We start from the raw sequence: 17,495 nt of genomic DNA, 5'->3' as shown, positions 1-17,495 counted from the left end.
AGGAATGATAATTGGTGCAGACACTATGGAAAATAGTATGGAGCTTCCTCAAAAAATTGAAAATAGGGGAATTCCCTGGCGGTCCAGTGGTTAGGACTCCGTGCTCTCACTGACGAGGGCCTGGGTTCAATCCTTAGTCAGGGAACTAAAATCTCACAAGCTGTGCAGTGCGGCCAAAAGAAAAATTTGAAAAAAAAATTGAAGATAGAACTACCATATGATACAGCAACTTCACTTCTGAGTATTTACCTGAAGAAAACAACACTAATTCAAAAAGATACATGCGCCCCAATGTTCATAGCAGCATTATTTACAATAGCCAAGAAATGGAAGCAATTATGTACAATTATTTACAATAGCCAAGAAATGGAAGCAACCTAAGTGTCCATCAGTAGATGAATGGGTAAAGAAGAAATGGATACATGTATTATTATTCAGCCATTAAAAGAAAGAAATCTTGCCATTTGGGACAACATGGATGGATCTAGAGGACATTATGCTAAGTGAAATAAGTCAGACATAGAAAGACAAATACCATATGATCTCACTTATATGTGGAATCTAAAAGCAAAACAAAGAAAACAAGAGGATTTCCCTGGTGGCACAGTGGTTAGGAATCCGCCTGCCAGTGCAGGGGACACAGGTTCGATCCCTGGTCTGGGAAGATCCCACATGTCGCAGAGCAACTAATCCCGTGTGCCACAACTACTGAAGCCCACGCGCCTAGAGCCCATGCTCTGCAGCAAGAGAAGCCACCTCAATGAGAAGCCTGCGTACCACAACAAAGAGTAGCCCCTGCTGGCCACAACTAGAGAAAGCCCGTGCACAGCAACGAAGACCCAAGAAACGGTGAAATAGGGACTTCCCTGGTCGTTCAGTGGTTAGGACTCCGTGCTTTCACTGCCAAGGGCCTGGGGTCAATCCCCTGGTTGGGGAACTAAGATCCCACAAGCTGTGTGGCGTGGCCAAAAAAAAAAAAAAAAAAAAAAAAAAAAATGGTGAAATTATGTCTAATTTCAAGCAACAAAAATCAAGGAAATATGAAGTATATTTTACAAAGGTTTTCATCTAAAATGATTATAATAAGTAAGCAACTGCTGGTGCTTAAAGGTTTAATTCTAAGCTATCTAGAAAATCCAGCTATCCTAAAAGATTCAATTATCCATTCCCAAAGAGCCCCAGACAAGCCAAAATTCTATATAAATAAGTCTAATATAAATAAGACTTATATAAATAAGTCTAATTGTTTTGGTTGCTGAAAAAGTTAGGGACTGGATCCAATCTGCCAACAGAGGCACAACCCTAATGATCTTCTTCTCTGCTCTTTTCGGTCAGTTATTGACTGAAGACATATTTCATGGCATATAAAACCATGTCATGACTCAAAACATTCCACTTTCTAAAACTTGAACTCAGAAACATCAGTCTCTAACCACCATATAGAATCTTTCCTCTCTTTTACTAATTCCTGTGGATTGGAGTACATTTTTTTAATCATTGAACATTTTATTTTTAATTTTAATAACCAAGTAAAACAGTAGGCTTGTCATAGCAAACTAGAGAATTAGCAAATTGGGAGATAGAGGAATGCTAAAAGTATATCTTTCAGAAGAATTAAGAGAGAGAAAATACAAAAAATGAGTTTGAAAACATAGAAGCTTCAAACTTCTCTATCAGAAGACTAGGTGGAAAGAACATAGAAAATTGTGGAAAAGCAATTTTTGAAGCAATTCCAATTGTGGCATGGCTGACTGCAACTAGAAACTAATGCAATAGCTGTAATTTGTTTAGAAGGGCCTGAGTCAACAGATATGTCATTTTTGCTTCCTGCCTTTTCTTTTAATTCTGCCTGGAATTTAGACAAGGCTGGAGCTCCAGAGACCATATTGTGAATATGACATACCTACAGGCCATTTAAGCAGAAACATAGCACGAGGCCAGGTCTCTGAATGTATTGTGAGAGCTGCCGTACAAGCTATGGTCAGCCTGATTCCGATTTTATTACTGAATGAGAAAAACGAAATCCTGATTAGCTTAAGCCTTTATTTTTAGGAACATAGAGTACACTTTAGATCCTCATCATCACCTAGAAGTTTTTGACCACTTTATGTTCATGGCAATGAATCCTTATTAGCACCTTCAAGTTTTTCTTTCCTTGAATTCTCTCTTACATACAGTGCCAATCAATTCCCAACCTTGGGCAAACCCCACCATTCATTTTATTTTTCCCCTCCCAAATATCACTGGAGAAAGGCAAAAAGCTTATCTGGTCCAGTATAATACTACACCTTGCATTTTGGAGAATGAGGCAACCTGTCCCCTATCTTCTAGAGAGAGGATTTATCCCTATACCAAAAGATTCTACCTCTCTGATTTCCTTAGGACAGTGACTTCACAGGTTTTCATTCAGGTTTCCCCCCCAAAAAAATTTTTTTGAAAAACAATGTAACTCATTTGCACATTTTTAGGTTGGCATCTAAAATTTCCCCTTATTACTTAAATAATTGAAAAGAAGAAATTTTGACAATGAATTCTATTGTAAATAGTAGCATTTTAAATAAAGGCCCAGGGACTTCCCTGGTGGCACAGTGGATAAACTCCACGGTCCCAATGCAGGGAGCCTGGGTTCCATCTCTGGTCGGGGAGCTAGATCCCACATGCATGCCACAGCTGAGGAGCCCGCGTGCCACAACTAAGATTCCACACAACCAAATAAATAAATAAATATTTTTAATAAAACAAAATAAAGTAAAGGCCTGGAACTTCCCTGATGGCGCAGTGGTTAAGAATCCGCCTGTCAATGCAGGGGACACGAGTTTGATCCCTGGTCTGGGAAGATCCCACATGCCATGGAGCAGGTAAGTCCATGTGCCACAACTACTAAGCCTGTGCTCTAGAGCCCATGCTCCGCAGCAAGAGAAGCCACCGCAATGAGAAGCCTGCACACTGCAAGAAAGAGTAGTGCACAACAATTTATACTAAGGCAATATAGTTTTAACCTTGAAAGTCTTGTTTACTTTATCATCCTTTTCTTCAACAAAAATATGTATATAAATTTAAATATTTGAAAATTTTTCTATGGTTATTTAAAAAATTACTATGACTGAATAATCATAATTAATAGTACACAACTTATCAAAAACAACATAAATACATTACAACATTTTTTAAGGTTTTAACTATTAGTGATTAGCATATTTTTTATGTTACAGCTTTTTTTTATGTTACAGCTTTTGAGAGTTATTAAACATGAAAAGTAAAATTTTATTGGAAATGTATCTCAATGAAAAGGACAGGGGCTGTTTGTTTTTTTTTAAAAAAGATACCCAGTTGCTGTTATTCACGTCCTCATTACCTAATTTAATGTATCAAATTGTCCCTTTGATGTCAAGTTCTTCCTCTGAAGACAATCAACCCTCTTAGTTGAGAGATGGCTCAGAGGCATGGCTTGCTTTTGTAAAGTGAGAGAAGGGCCATTGTGAAATAGGACATCCTGACTTTTAAAGGCATTCTGAGGCAAAGCAATTTGAAGAAACACTATATACGATCTAGAGATTGATTTTCTTAGTACTATCCATGCCCCTATATCCTAAGAAAATCTTCATGTACTCCTGAGGACCCTTGTTCCAGAACAATGCATCTTCAGTGTTCTTCCTTCTTATCCTATTCTGTCCCTAGTCTCTCTTTGAAAAAATAACCTACCCAATACCTTCTCTTTCCATTCTCATATTCAGGCTGCACCTTTATTCTTTCCTCAACCCCCTGGACTTCCCTGAAATTAATTGCCTGAGGATCAACCAACTGCAAACTCCCGTGGTCACTTTTTCATTCCAATCTCATTAGAACTATTGACTCCATCATCCCTTTCAAAATTCTCCTCTGTTGGTTTTCCTTTACCAGTTTCTCCTGATTCTTTTCTACTTACCAGTTAATTTCACTGCCTTCTCTCTCTGCCACCCCCTCAAAGTCAGGATTTCCTTGGGTTTTAACCACAGACCGCTTCTCACTCCACTTGCTCTTCATTGCAATTCTCACTCCCTCATCTTCAATTACTAAATGACTCTTTAATTTCTTTCTCCTGTTAAGTCATCTCTACCTAGATGTCCCACATGTGCTTCAAACTCAATGTATCCCCAACTGAATTTTAATCTTCTTTCTCAAACCTTCTTCCTGTGTCCCTTAGTGTATGTGGAGCCAGCATCCAGTTGATCAAACCAGAGACCCTGGAGTAGCCTATAATCCTTTCTTCTCCCTCACTTTTATTCACTATCTACATATTGTCACTGAGTACTGTCAGTTGGGGTTTCTCTGGTTCCTGGCACAGAAAAATCTCATGTATGTACAAAAATATTTGAAGAAGAGTACTGGAGTAGTTCATAGAAACAAAGAAAAACTAAACATCACGAAGGATAGGAACTGGGCAGCTCCCAGGATCTCTGTAACAGGAATTGAAGATCATCTCCCAAGGAACTGCAACCAAATGATCCAGCAACAGCATAGCCTTTCATTTCTGGATGTTGCAGAATGAGAATCCGAAGTCCCAAACTTTGATTCAAGCTTGGTTGAAATTAAAACAAACCTTAGGTTGAGATGATAATAGATAAGAGGTAAATGACCTTGTTGACATAAATTCTCTGGGAATCCAAAGTACTCTGTTGGTCTAGCATTTCTCAACAATAGAAGAGATAATTAGAAAAATTTGCATTCTGATGACTAGAGGAGCACAATGAATAAGAGATTAACTCTTAAAGGGGTAAAGGTCATGTTTAAATCTCCAACCTACACATTCTCTATTTCTTTTTATTATGATATAGTTCTTTAATAAGAGGTTCCTGTCTTAAGCAATTGTATTTTCTTTTTCTTTTTTTGGCTGCATCAGGTCTTCATTGCTCTGCGTGGGCTTTCTCTAGTTGCGGCGAGCAGGGGCTACTCTTCGTTGCGGCGCGCGGGCTCTAGGCGCACAGGCTTCAGTAGTTGTGGCACATGGGCTTAGTTGCTCCACGCGCGGCATTTGGGACCTTCCTGGACCAGGGCTCGAACCCGTGTCACCTGCACTGGCAGGCAGATTCTTAACCACAGCACCACCAGGGAAGCCCCCTCCAGGTTCTCGTTGATGTCCCTCCATTTTCAGCCAGTCAAGGGGAGGTGGTAGCGGAGAAGAATATGCATTCAGACCTGGGACTGGACAACTTCTTGACTTCGGGCAGAGCCCCGTTTCCTCGGCTTGCCTTGCTGTATGTGAGATGAGTGCAGGGGTTCATTTAGTTGAGCTTGTTCTGTTCCTTTAAAGTCTCAGAGCCTTGACTCACCCTGCTCCTTCAGTCTAGAATGCTTTTCTCTCCCAAGGGCACCGCTCCAAAAGTCACTTAGTTATAGGACACTCCCGACAATCCTTCTGGAGTTCGTCAGCCCTTTTTGCTATTCCCCCAGTAATCCCTGCAAGTACCATTCACATATTCAACAAATGTCTGTTGAGCACCTACTACACGCCAGGGCCTGGAGAGTGTATTTCCATGGAACAAACCAGATAAAAATCCTTATCCTTGTGGAACTGATAGTCTAGTGAAAAAAACAGACAATAAGCAGTAATCAAGTAAGAAAATGATATGATATGTTGAAAGGGGAAATAGGAGTGGGGATGGGATTCCACTTTAAGCAGAGAAGTGACAGAGCTTCACTGAGAAGATATGAAAGGATGGGAACGTGAGCCATACAGGATACCTAGGCAGGCAGCAAGTCAGCCATACGTGCCAGGCAGGTTGGAGGGAGAGGGAGAGCGAGGAGGCCATTGTGACTAGAGCAGGGAAATGGGGGTAGAGGTCAGGAAGGTTATGAGTGGCCAGATTCCATTGGCCTTGTAGCCCACTTTAAAAATTAAAATTTCTACCCTCGGTGAAATGGGAAGCCTTTAGCGGGTTTTCAGTAGAGGAAGTCCATAATATGTTTTTTGTTTTTTAAGCATCTCTCTGGCTGCAACGTGAAGAGACAAGAGAAGAAAAGTGAAATCAAGAAGCTATTGCAATAATCCAGGCGAGACATGATGGTGGTTTGAACCATTATGGTGGCAGGTGTGTAAGCCATAAAATTAATATTTGTTTAATTCAAGTTGCGGCATTAATTATGGCTTGGAGTGAATGCATCACTAATATGCTTCTGCGGTGGGTTTTTGCAGCCTGGATTTCGGAGAAGGGTAAGGAAGAGGGGAGGGACGGTTTGAGGTTACCAAGGAAACAGAACATCATAGATCTGAAAACCTGAGACGGCTCTAGGCCTTTAGGCCTCTGGCGCAGCAATAATTTTGCAGCTGAGACCACCAGCGCTTCCCAAAGACCATGCGCAACAGGCCGGGCTGGGAGCCTATGGAAAGCACGGGACTTTCGCAAAGCGGGACAGGCGCATCCCGGGAATCGTAGTTCTGTGTCCCTGCGCAGGCGCAGTGAGCCCCCCGCCGGTGGGGCTTGCGCGCGCAGCTCCTGCAGGACCAGTTTCTAGAAGCTTGTTGCGGTGGCGTGGGTCATGGCTGCGGGTCCTGACGCAGGTAGTGGTTGCCCCGGTCCCTTAGTTTGGGGGCTGCGGCCAGGTCGCCGGCTCCGAGGGCGCACCTTGGGCGGGGTGGGGGCCGAGGGCATTCTCGCTGTGCACACTCAACGGCGCAGCTTCTGCGGGAGGTGGGCGCGCTCCTGGATGGAGCTTTTTTCCATCGCTTCCCTGCGCCCGTGGTCTTGCAACTTCGCTACTTTGGTATTTTGGGCGGGAAAATTCATTATGTGAGCATGGGGGTAGGGGACTGTCCCGTGTATTGAGGGTTGTTAAGCAGCCTTTCTGACTCCACTCATTAGGTACCCGTAGCATCCCTTCTCCTTAGTCGTGATAGCCAAAATGTCTTCAGACATTGCCAAACGTCCCCTGCGGGGCAAATTCCCCCCCGCACCCCCGTCGTTTGAGAACTGCTTTCTGCCTGCGTCACATTTTCGCAGAGCCTTTATTGTAAGCTCCCTGGAGATCGTGACAGGTGCCTTTCTTAGCCACTGCAGAGTCTCAGGTGTCCAGCGCGGCGCCAGGTACGTGGTGGGCGCCTAATATTTGGCGGAGGAATAAATGACGTCATGCATACTGTGTGGCGGCTTTTGTGCTCGGAGGTGGGTAATTATTGGTATGATAGATGCAGCTGGAGGACAGTGTCCTCACTTGCTGGAGTGAAGCACATCTCAGACTGTATTGTCATTTCTTGGGTGCTCTGTGAGGGTGGGGGCCCTGTCTGACCGTCCACGCCTGTCTCCTTTGTGTCCCGCTCTCAGGTCATTGTATATTGTCAGTTATTTGTGGAATGAGAAAATGCGTGCAACACAGGCTCTGTGTAGGAGAGTACTTGGGGATCAGAGAAAACCTCATACAAGAGGTGACAGTGGAGAGGAGTCAAGTTTTAATGAGTAAGCTTGGTAAGAGAGGAAAAGAAGGCAGCATTCCAAGGAGAGGGAATGGCTCTAGTGCAAAGGCGGAAGGAGTTAGAGTTTCTGGAAATGGAGAGATACTTTCTTACGGCTGCAGTGTCCATTAGGGGCAGCTAGAGCTGGAGGTGAGGTCATCAGGGCAGGGTTTCTAGACCATCACTTATAGCTTCAGTGTTTGAATTTTATTTTGAGGCAGTTGGGGAGTGATAGGACCATATCTTGCATATTAGAATGAGTCCTTAGGCTTTGGGGTGAGACTGAATCGAAGAAGGCTGTACTTAGGTAGTTTCAGTAGAGAGAATGGAGAGGTTCTTATGAAATAAAGCCACCAGAACTTGGTTATTGATTTTGTGAGAACTTTGAGAGTCAAATATGAAGTCAGGTTTCTCAGTTGAGCAGCTGGTGGGAAATTGTGTGGCCATTCATTGAGAGAGGGCAGGAGTGGAATAGGTTTGGATCCTCTTGTAGCAGTGAGCCTTTTCTGATGTGTTTTGCTGATGAGGAATATTTAGCCTGCAGAAACTGTTTTCTTGGAGGGTACCTTTAATTACCCTCAAGTAACTTCTCAGCTTTTCACCTACAGAGAAAATTATTCTTTTAATACAGTAGGGCAGTTCTAGGCCTCTGAGAATGTGTTTGTGTGTGTGTGTGTGTGTGTGTGTGTATCAGAACCAAACTAAGAACAGTGTTTTTTAGGAGTCACAATTTGTTTCATTTATTTCATAACTTATATTTCTTGACAGTTTCTGCAAGACCATAAAGTGGATCCTTGGAACACTTGATATTTTGCTGGAGAGTGCCTTTTGGTGGCCTGTGTTGACACTCAGAGTCTAAAGGGGACTGAATTCCTCCTGGTGATACACATTGCAAGCCGGAGTAGCCTGAACGAGATGACAGCCATCTCCCCGGATCCTCACACTTTGGTCTCAAGTGAACAAAACAAGTTGCTAAGAATGGAGACCCCTGGAGATCAAGAAGCTCTCCTAAGAGGAGGCACTGCTGACCCAGAGTTTTTCAGACAGAGGTTCAGGTGGTTTTGTTACTCCGAAGAGGCTGGACCCAGAAAAGCCCTGAATCAACTGTGGGAGCTCTGCATTCAGTGGCTGAGACCAGACATCCACACGAAACAACAGATTCTCGAGCTTTTGGTGTTTGAGCAATTCCTGACCGTTTTGCCAGGGGAAATTAAGATTTGGGTCAGGTCACAACATCCTGAGAGTAGCGAGGAAGTGGTGACCCTAGTGGAGGAGTTGACCCAAGTGCTTGAAGAAAAGGAAGGTGAGATTAATAGATGGAGGGAGGAAGTGAGAGAGATCTCCTCAAGATATGAAACTAAACTCCCTAAAAGAGCACTTTCATTTAATAAGTGATTCTTGCTCAAGCCACTGTGCAAGGACTATGAAGAAAACACATTACTACATAAAACAGATGTGTTATTTCATCTTAATATACCTTATAACTATTTCAAAGATTATTATGAAAACTAAGTATGTTAAAACGGTATATGGAATGAGTGAAATCAGATTTTGTGAGCTTATAAATTGAAAGGATATTTTATAAGGTGGGGGGGAAGCTTGGGTTTTAATAGGAAACTGTATCTTTGGCTGTCCTCTGTGTCTTCACAGCGTAGGGAAAACTTTTTTTCTGACCTTTTTCTCCAGAGTGATGTATATAATAATTTCTAGTCTGAGGAGCTCATTTAAAAGGTTGGACTGTTTTTCCCCCCCTTCCTAGATATGATCTCTCAAGATTCTGTTATTTCCCAAGAGGAGAACCCTGAAGAAGATAAAACAGTTTCTGTTCCTCCAAATACTGAGTCCCAGGTAAGCTTCCTCTCACTGGTTTTCATTCATTCATTTTTTTTGAACTGGAAATTTTCATTCTTTTTAAGTTAATTAGTTTCAGGTGTATGATGTAATGATTCGATATTTGTATATATTGTGAAATGACCACCACAGTAAATATAGTTAACATATGTCACCATATATGGTTACAGGTTTTCATTCTTTTTTTTTTTTTTTTTAGCAGTAGGCTAACACTGCATATCTGTGGAGAGAGAAAGATTGAGGATGCAGAAGAGAAAGATACCATTCCAAGAGAGAAGTCTTTGAGGTGACCAGAGGAGATGGCACTTCCTGGACCCTGCTGTCAGAGTGTCTTCCAAAAGGGCAGTTTCGATGATGCAATTCCTCCTTTGCAATTCCTTTGCAATTGCTCCAAAATTGCCCATGGCTCCCTACTGCCGTGGGCCTCTCACTGCTGTGGCCTCTCCCGTTGCGGAGCACAGGCTCCGGACGCGCAGGCTCAGCGACCACGGCTCACGGGCCCAGCCGCTCCGCGGCATGTGGGATCCTCCCGGACCAGGGCACGAACCCATGTCCCCTGCATCGGCAGGCGGACTCTCAACCACTGCGCCACCAGGGAAGCCCCACAGGTTTTCATTCTTAAGTAGATACTCACTGAGTTCCTCCTGGATGGTATAAAGATGCTAGAATAATTAAGACAGTCTCCTTTTCCTCATAGTCTTCACATTCTTAGAGCTCATTCTTCATATGCTATTTTACTTCAGTTACCAGAATTGATCATGTCTGACTCTAATAAAAACAAAAATATTTATTAAAATTCAACAGTTATTCCTGATAAAATTGGTCAGGTGGAAATAGAATTATATTTCCTGAACACGATAAGAAAATTCTCCAGCTGGATAATGTTGGAAAATTAAAAGCAGTCCTCACAATAAAAAGTAAGAAGATAAGGATGTCTTACCTTACTGCTATTAATGAGTATTTTCTGAGTATTCTAGCCAATACAGTGCTAGAAGAAGGAAATGAGGTAAGTACAGATATGAAAGAAGCAAGTGTATATTACTTACAGATAATGTAGTCTTTTTGGAAAACCTCAGAGAATCAACCGAACATGTACTGAAACTCATACAATAGCTGACAAAAGTAGCTGGTTACAAATCAGTAAGTTTCCTGTATACCAATAACTCATCAGTCAGGAAAAAAAATTCTTATTCACAATGGTAAATAATAGTGCTCTGGTAGGCTGATAATGGCCCCCTGAAATATGTCCACTTCCTAATCCCTGGAACCTGAGAATGTTACTTTATTCGGAAGAAGGTCTTTGCAGATGTGATAAAATAGGGATTTGAAATGAGGAAATAACTCTGGATTATATGGGTGGGCCCTAAATGCCATCACAAGTGTACTTAGAGCTTGAACACAGGAACAGGAGAAAGGGACATGGCGATTGGAGTGATAAGGCCGCAAACCAAGGACCACCGCGGAATGCTGACAGCCAAGGAAGCTGGAAGAGGCAAGGAATGGATTCTCCCTCAGAGCCTCTGAAGGGTGTGCAGTTCCCACAACACCTGGATTTCAGACTTCTGGCCTCCAGAATTTGGGAGGATAAATTTCTGTTGTCTTAAGCCACCAGAGTTGTGGTAATTTGTTACAGGAGCCACAGGAAGCTTCTCCAAGTGGTAATAGTCACTCTGCTGTACTGCCTCTCAAAATGTCATGCTGTAGAGCATGCTATGGAAAGCGTGTTTTAATGATTAATTGTGCTCATTTGTAATTTGGAGTAATTGTAAGTGTGAGTTTGTCACTGAACACAGATCCTTGTTTGATTGTGATAGAAGATAATTGCTACTTAGAGCCAGCTAGAAATTACAGTTTAGAATATAGTCACTGATGTTACTCTTACATGTTTAATTATTGCCTGTAGAGCTTACATTAATTCTGCAGATTCCGGGTTTGGGAATGTAATTTGTATCGTTCATTTAATATTTTCTGTTAATCCTAGAAATCAGTGTGTTAGGGTGAATTTGATCAGTGTTAGACATTGCAGAGAATCCTTGTACAGCATTTCACACCAGGAACTAAATGGCAAAGACAGGGATTGTTTCATAATCTTGTTTTGTGTCACTTGTAATAGATGTATAACAGCCACCTTGAAGTTTGCTTTGGAATTCTCAAAAACTTGAATACCATCAAAACTAGTACTTTATATCCTAACTACTACTCTGAATTCTTAGGATCTGTTTGGGAATAACCCAATGCAAAAAGGCTGTCTTTGGTGTTCTAGGAATCCATGACACTCAAGGATGTAGCTGTGACCTTTTCCAGAGGAGAGTGGAGGGCACTGGAGCCTTCTCAGAAGGAGATATATAAGGAGGTGCTGCTGGAGAACTACAGGAACCTAGAATTTCTGGGTAAAGACATCTTCTCATATTCTAGCATCTAAGCTGGGTATCTTTTTGTCCATTCTTATTGAAAGATAAGTGCTATTAACTGTTTTGGCTGGGCTTACAGGGGTGATGTGACTAATCCTAAAAATGCGTCCTAAAAATGTACTTTTCTACAACGTTTTCTCCAAGAAAGAGTCTGCTTCATTGAGCTGAAAATGTTGAGCATCATTTTGCTGTTGCCAAGGCCATACCTTCCCCGATGTTTTCCTCAAATGCCAGTATTGAAGTCTCTTTGGCAGCATCTTTTCTTCCCTGGAGAACCAGAGGCTGTGAATGTTGGAATGTCTTTGTTCTAGGCAAAAACAGCCATTTTCTGTTCTTTTCTCTATGAGCAGGCTTTCCAGTTTCCAAGTTAGATTTGATTTCCCAGCTAAAGTGGGCTGGACTACCACGGCTGCTGCAAAAACAAGCCTCAAGAGGCTCCAGACCAGGTGAGTTGGTGAAAAGTGGAGGAGGAAATTGAAGTAGTTGCTTTACCAAACCGTTTGGAGGAATTTTGGAAATGTTGGGTGGGCTAGGTGCTAACATAGAAAGATGATTAGAATATCCACCTTGCCTTCCTGGAATGTTCATTTTAACAGAGGAGACTGTTAGTTTGGGTCCTCGAGAAGCAGGTGCCCAGATACGATTAGCCAGGTCAGAGACTTACTGGGGAGAATTCCAGGGAAGGAAAGCAGGGAGGGGACTGGAAGAGGCTGGGATTGCTGTTCAGAGCGTGATGCAGGTCTGACACCTGTGACGAGAGAGGGAAGGAAGGAAGGCTGGGTAGGACGAGTGTTAGAATGAAGTGCAGGTTGAGGAAGTCTTGGCAAAGCCAAAAACGAGTCTTCCCGCCAAGAGTCACCTATCACAGTCGTATGCCTCACGGAAATGGGCCTAGTATCCCTGCCATACTTGTCATTGACTGGGAGCACCCGTGGGAAAGTGACCTTGGTGTGATGCTGTGGTGGTCATTGAGCAGCACCGGGGGGCTGTTGGATAAGCACCCCAGAGGAGGAGCTCTTGAGAGGCACATTCCCATGGATGCCATAGATGCAGACATCAGAACTAAATGTGTTGGTAATAGGTTGTATGTCATAACGATGGCATGTGTAAGGAACAGTGGGAAGATACAGGAGCAAGGGCTTAATTAACAATTGAATTGAGTCTTGGAGAAGAAATAGTTCGTTCAATGGACAGCATGTATAGTATAATCAGTTTGTTAAAAGGAAAAAAATGTACACATACATGTATATGTTTAAATTTATAGATACATATGGGATTTACTGTCTGGAGAACATTCATGTTAACCCTGGTTATCATTGAGGGATTACTTTTTTTTTTTATTCTTCTCTTCCTTACACTTTAATAATAAACATATTGTTTGTATTTTTAAAAATTAAAATTATTACTTATATATCAATACCTTGGTTTGAGGAAAAAAACAATAATTTACTTTGCTCTATTCCATCTTATTAACCATTCATTTTAGTCAACCTATTGGCTGTTTCCAGCATAGTTATACAAATAAAGGATGGCAGTTGTCTTTTTATGTTGAAGTACATTGGGGAGAGTTATTTTGAAAATGGATTCTAAAAATGTTTTGAGTAAAATCTAGCAGCATTGGTATAAATACTGCCTCTCCCCCCAAGATGCTTATGTAAAAGAAGCATCATTTAGATGTACAGCTTATTTAAAAAGTCATTTACAACGGAATGGAGAAAAAGGTTTTGACAAAGCGAGAATCAAGGGCTATGATTTATAAAACGCTTGTGCAAATCAGTAAGGAAAAATGAGCAAGGAACTTCAACAGATAGCTAACCAAAATAACTGACAAAAATAAAATTTAAATAGCTGTTAACATGAAAAAAGTGTTCCAAATCACTGGTCAACAATGTAATTTACATTTAAGGAACAGTACTATTTATTATGAATCAAATTTGCAAAGGTTTAGAGAAAAAGCATTTGACCATAGATGAGTAGTCAGGTACTTATCATCATGTATTATGTGGTGATAGAATTTTTCTACCCTTTGGTTCAGTGATTCCACTTTTATGACTTAGTTCTGAGGAAATATTAATCATTTGATGAACATGCCATAAGGAAATAACTAAATAGTATTATATTGATATGATGGATTATGTGATTAAAATCGTGAAGAATTAACCAATGAGATGGGAACGAATTATGAATAAAAAAAAGTAACCCTACATATTATACATAGATATTCTATTCTACAATGTACAGAAAAATTTCCAGAAGAAAAAACACAGAATTTTTAATAATGGTTAACTTCTGGGTAATAGGATTTTATGTCTTATTTTATTTCTTTATTTTTTGAAAAGCACTCGTTAGCATTTAATGAACCTCCCTCCATGTAGCTTCAGGCTGCCAGGACAGTGCCCCCCCCACCCCCGCTCCCTGCCAATCTTCTCAGCTCTTCTGCTGAAGAATTTGGCCTTCAGAATTACAGGCTGCTTTAGGAGCTCTCTCTTCCCCAGAACTTTGTAGTAGCCCGATTGCTCCACATTAGTGATAGGAGCAGCTCCAGTCTTGTTTTTGGCAGCATTTAGCATATCTGCTCACTGACCAAGGTCCACAGTTTATCCAGGTTGACATTGGGGCAGAAGCTCTAGTTCCTTGCTAAGTGGTAATGCCTCGTACCAACTTTCCCAGAGTAACCTTGGGTGATATTTGTTGAAATTGACCCTGTGGTGACGTGTGCCACCAGCATTACCCTGGCCTCCCAGATGCTTCTGGTGTTTGCTGATGCGGTCATGACTGTGGCTCATGTGGCCCCCTAAGCTTCCAGGTCTTCCTTAGTCTGGGTGGAATGTTGGTGACTGTCAAGTCTTGAGAGCCATCCAGGGTTTCGTATTTTATAGTTATCTGGTTAAAAAACCGGTCTTATGAAAGTGACACTGGAATCTCATAACTAAGAGCCAGGATGAATGATGTGGTTAACAAAGGAATTCAGGGTTCTGAGAGGAGCACAGATCTCAAGAGGGTGGTGTTGGAGATTGTGGGACTCGTACCCTAGGCCCTATCAGATTTCTGTGTTTGTGATAGTGAAGGTGCACAGGGATTGATTCTAGGCAGTATGAAGTATTAAGATGCGGTCGTGTAGTAGGGACACTAAATGGATGCCTGGTTAGAGTATTCATAAAGTTGGTAGGGCTAGATTGTTGTAACCTTTGAAAGTCTAGCATAGGTGTTGTTGCATATCTGTGATGTGATTAACATTGTCTATAAACTTAGTGCTATTTGGCTGCTTTGAGGAGAGGCAGTATGGTATAAGGGTCAAAAGTGTGGGCTTTGGTGTCAGACTGGGTTAAAAATCTGGCTCTACCACTTGTAGTACATGTGACCTTGGGAAAGCTGCTTACACTCTTTGTGCCTAGTTGTCACATCCATAAAACAGGGATAATAATAGGACCTACTTCATAGGGTTATTGTGAAAATTAAGTGAAATACAAGTAAAGTGTTTGGTATGGGACCTGGCATTTGGTAATTATTCAATAAATGATTGCACTATCATTATTATTTGGAAGGAGGATAGATTGGATGGTAAGAGGAATAAGTTTGGACCTATTATAGAAATTTGAAATGAGGGTGAGAACTTGCATCTCTAACTGTAAAGCACAAACCTTTCATCTTCCTCAGTATTTTTCCTAAGCTCTAAGTTTCCCCAGTTCCCTCATGTCACTTTTCCCTTCCCTGTTTTATGAGACTCTGAGAATTGTCCACGCCCTGTTCCTTACAGTCTCTACTGTCTCTGTTCCTATTTTAGTCCCCAATGCAGCAGCTTCCTTTATTGCAAACAGGAAATATTCTATTTGTTATTTCTTTTAGAGTGTGAACTTAGCGGTGAATTGAAGGAATCTGGCGGAAATCAAGATGTTCTTATGGAAGAATCGACTTTAGATAAAATAATAGAAAGGTATCTAATGAGTGGTGATTGTGACTTGACAGGAGAATCCTGGAAACATTATGGCAGACTAGAGGAGTGTCGTAGTGATAGGGAACATTCACAAGTAGCAGTCATACAAAAGAAAACTCATGGGAGAGGCAATAAGGGTGAGGAATTTGACTCAGAAAAGAGCCCTTTTGGAAATAACTTCAAACCACCTTCAGACCTAATTAAACATCTCAGAGTCTACTTAAGGAAGAAATCTCGGAGGTATAACGAAGGCAAGAAACCCTTCAGTTTTCATTCAGACCTTGTCCCAAACCGCAAGGAACACAGTGGAGAAAAACCACGAAAATGTAATGAAGGCAGGAAAGCCTTAAGTCACTCTTCATCTCTGACTGAACATCAGAAACATCAGAAAATCCATTTGGGGGAAAAGTCCCAGAAGTGCAGTAACTGTGGGGTAGCCTTTACTCAAAACTCATCCCTTAGTAAGAGAAAAAACTCCTCTGCATGCGAAAAATGTTGGAAAGATTTAGGTCAAGATGCAGCTGTAGATGAGGGAACTGAGACTGGAGAAAAAACCCATAAATGCAGCAAATGTGGAAAAGCCTTTGGCTATAGTGCCTCACTGACCAAACATAGGAGAATTCACACTGGGGAGAAACCCTATATGTGCAATGAGTGTGGAAAAGCCTTCAGTGACAGCTCATCACTCACACCACACCACCGAACCCACAGTGGAGAAAAGCCCTTTAAGTGTGATGATTGTGGAAAATCTTTCACCCTGAGTGCCCACCTCATTAAACATCAGAGAGTTCACACTGGAGAGAAACCCTATAAATGTAAAGAATGTGGGAGGCCCTTCAGTGACAGTTCATCTCTTATTCAGCATCAGCGAATTCACACTGGAGAAAAACCCTACACATGTAACAACTGTGGAAAATCCTTCAGTCATAGCTCATCCCTTTCCAAACATCAGAGAATTCATACCGGAGAGAAACCCTATAAGTGTGGTGAGTGTGGGAAAGCCTTCAGACAGAATTCTTGCCTTACCCGACATCAGAGGATTCATACTGGAGAAAAGCCGTATTTGTGTAATGATTGCGGGATGACTTTTAGCCATTTTACGTCTGTGATTTATCATCAGAGACTTCATTCAGGAGAAAAACCTTACAAGTGTACCCAGTGTGAGAAAGCCTTCCCTACCCATTCGCTCCTTAGCCGTCATCAGAGAATTCATACGGGCGTCAAGCCTTATAAATGTAAGGACTGTGGGAAATCCTTCAGTCAGAGTTCATCTCTTAACGAACATCATCGAATTCATACTGGAGAGAAACCCTATGAATGTAACTACTGTGGAGCAACCTTTAGTCGAAGCTCAATTCTTGTAGAACACCTGAAAATTCATACCGGAAGGAGAGAATACGAATGCAACGAATGTGAGAAGACGTTCAAAAGTAATTCTGGCCTCATCAGGCATCGGGGATTTCATTCTGCAGAGTAATTCTTGGAAATATAGTAAGGTGGGGGGTGGGATTTAGTCACAGTTGTCCCTTATCAAAAACCTGGGGTGTAAACTACCACAACATTGATTACTAGGAAATTTAGTCACAATTGTCCCTTATTAAAAACCGGGGGTGTAAACTACCACAGCATTGGTTAGTAGGAAATTTAGTCACATTAGTCCCTCATTAAAAACCTGGGGTGTAAACTGGTGCAGCATTGATTAGTAGCTGCAACTTTGATGGGTTGGCAGCTAGGAAAAACATATTTGTCATTCACCCCTCTTTGCAAGGATGTCAACTTTCAGTAGATAGTGATTCGGGTTGGTTAAGTCACATGAAAAGAGAAGAAAGTAGTAGTATGAGATGTGAAATGATTCTGAAAAGCCAAATGTGAA

The 17,495-nt window shown here is 41.6% G+C and overlaps 1 protein-coding gene across 1 annotated transcript; it reads left to right on the top strand.

Annotated features, from left to right (window-relative positions):
- Nucleotides 1-326: 326 nt before the first annotated feature.
- Nucleotides 327-17,099, top strand: ZNF483 (zinc finger protein 483). The gene is made up of 6 exons (XM_007449776.1): nucleotides 327-340; nucleotides 8,329-8,729; nucleotides 9,186-9,274; nucleotides 11,541-11,667; nucleotides 12,039-12,134; nucleotides 15,580-17,099. The coding sequence occupies exons 1-6, from the start codon at nucleotides 327-329 to the stop codon at nucleotides 17,097-17,099; spliced, it is 2,247 nt and encodes a 748-aa protein (XP_007449838.1).
- Nucleotides 17,100-17,495: the final 396 nt, after the last annotated feature.

Source organism: Lipotes vexillifer, unplaced genomic scaffold (assembly GCF_000442215.2).
Source record: "Lipotes vexillifer unplaced genomic scaffold, Lipotes_vexillifer_v1.1 scaffold230, whole genome shotgun sequence".
Taxonomy (NCBI): domain Eukaryota; kingdom Metazoa; phylum Chordata; class Mammalia; order Artiodactyla; family Lipotidae; genus Lipotes; species Lipotes vexillifer.
This window is presented reverse-complemented; position numbering and strand designations above follow the sequence as displayed.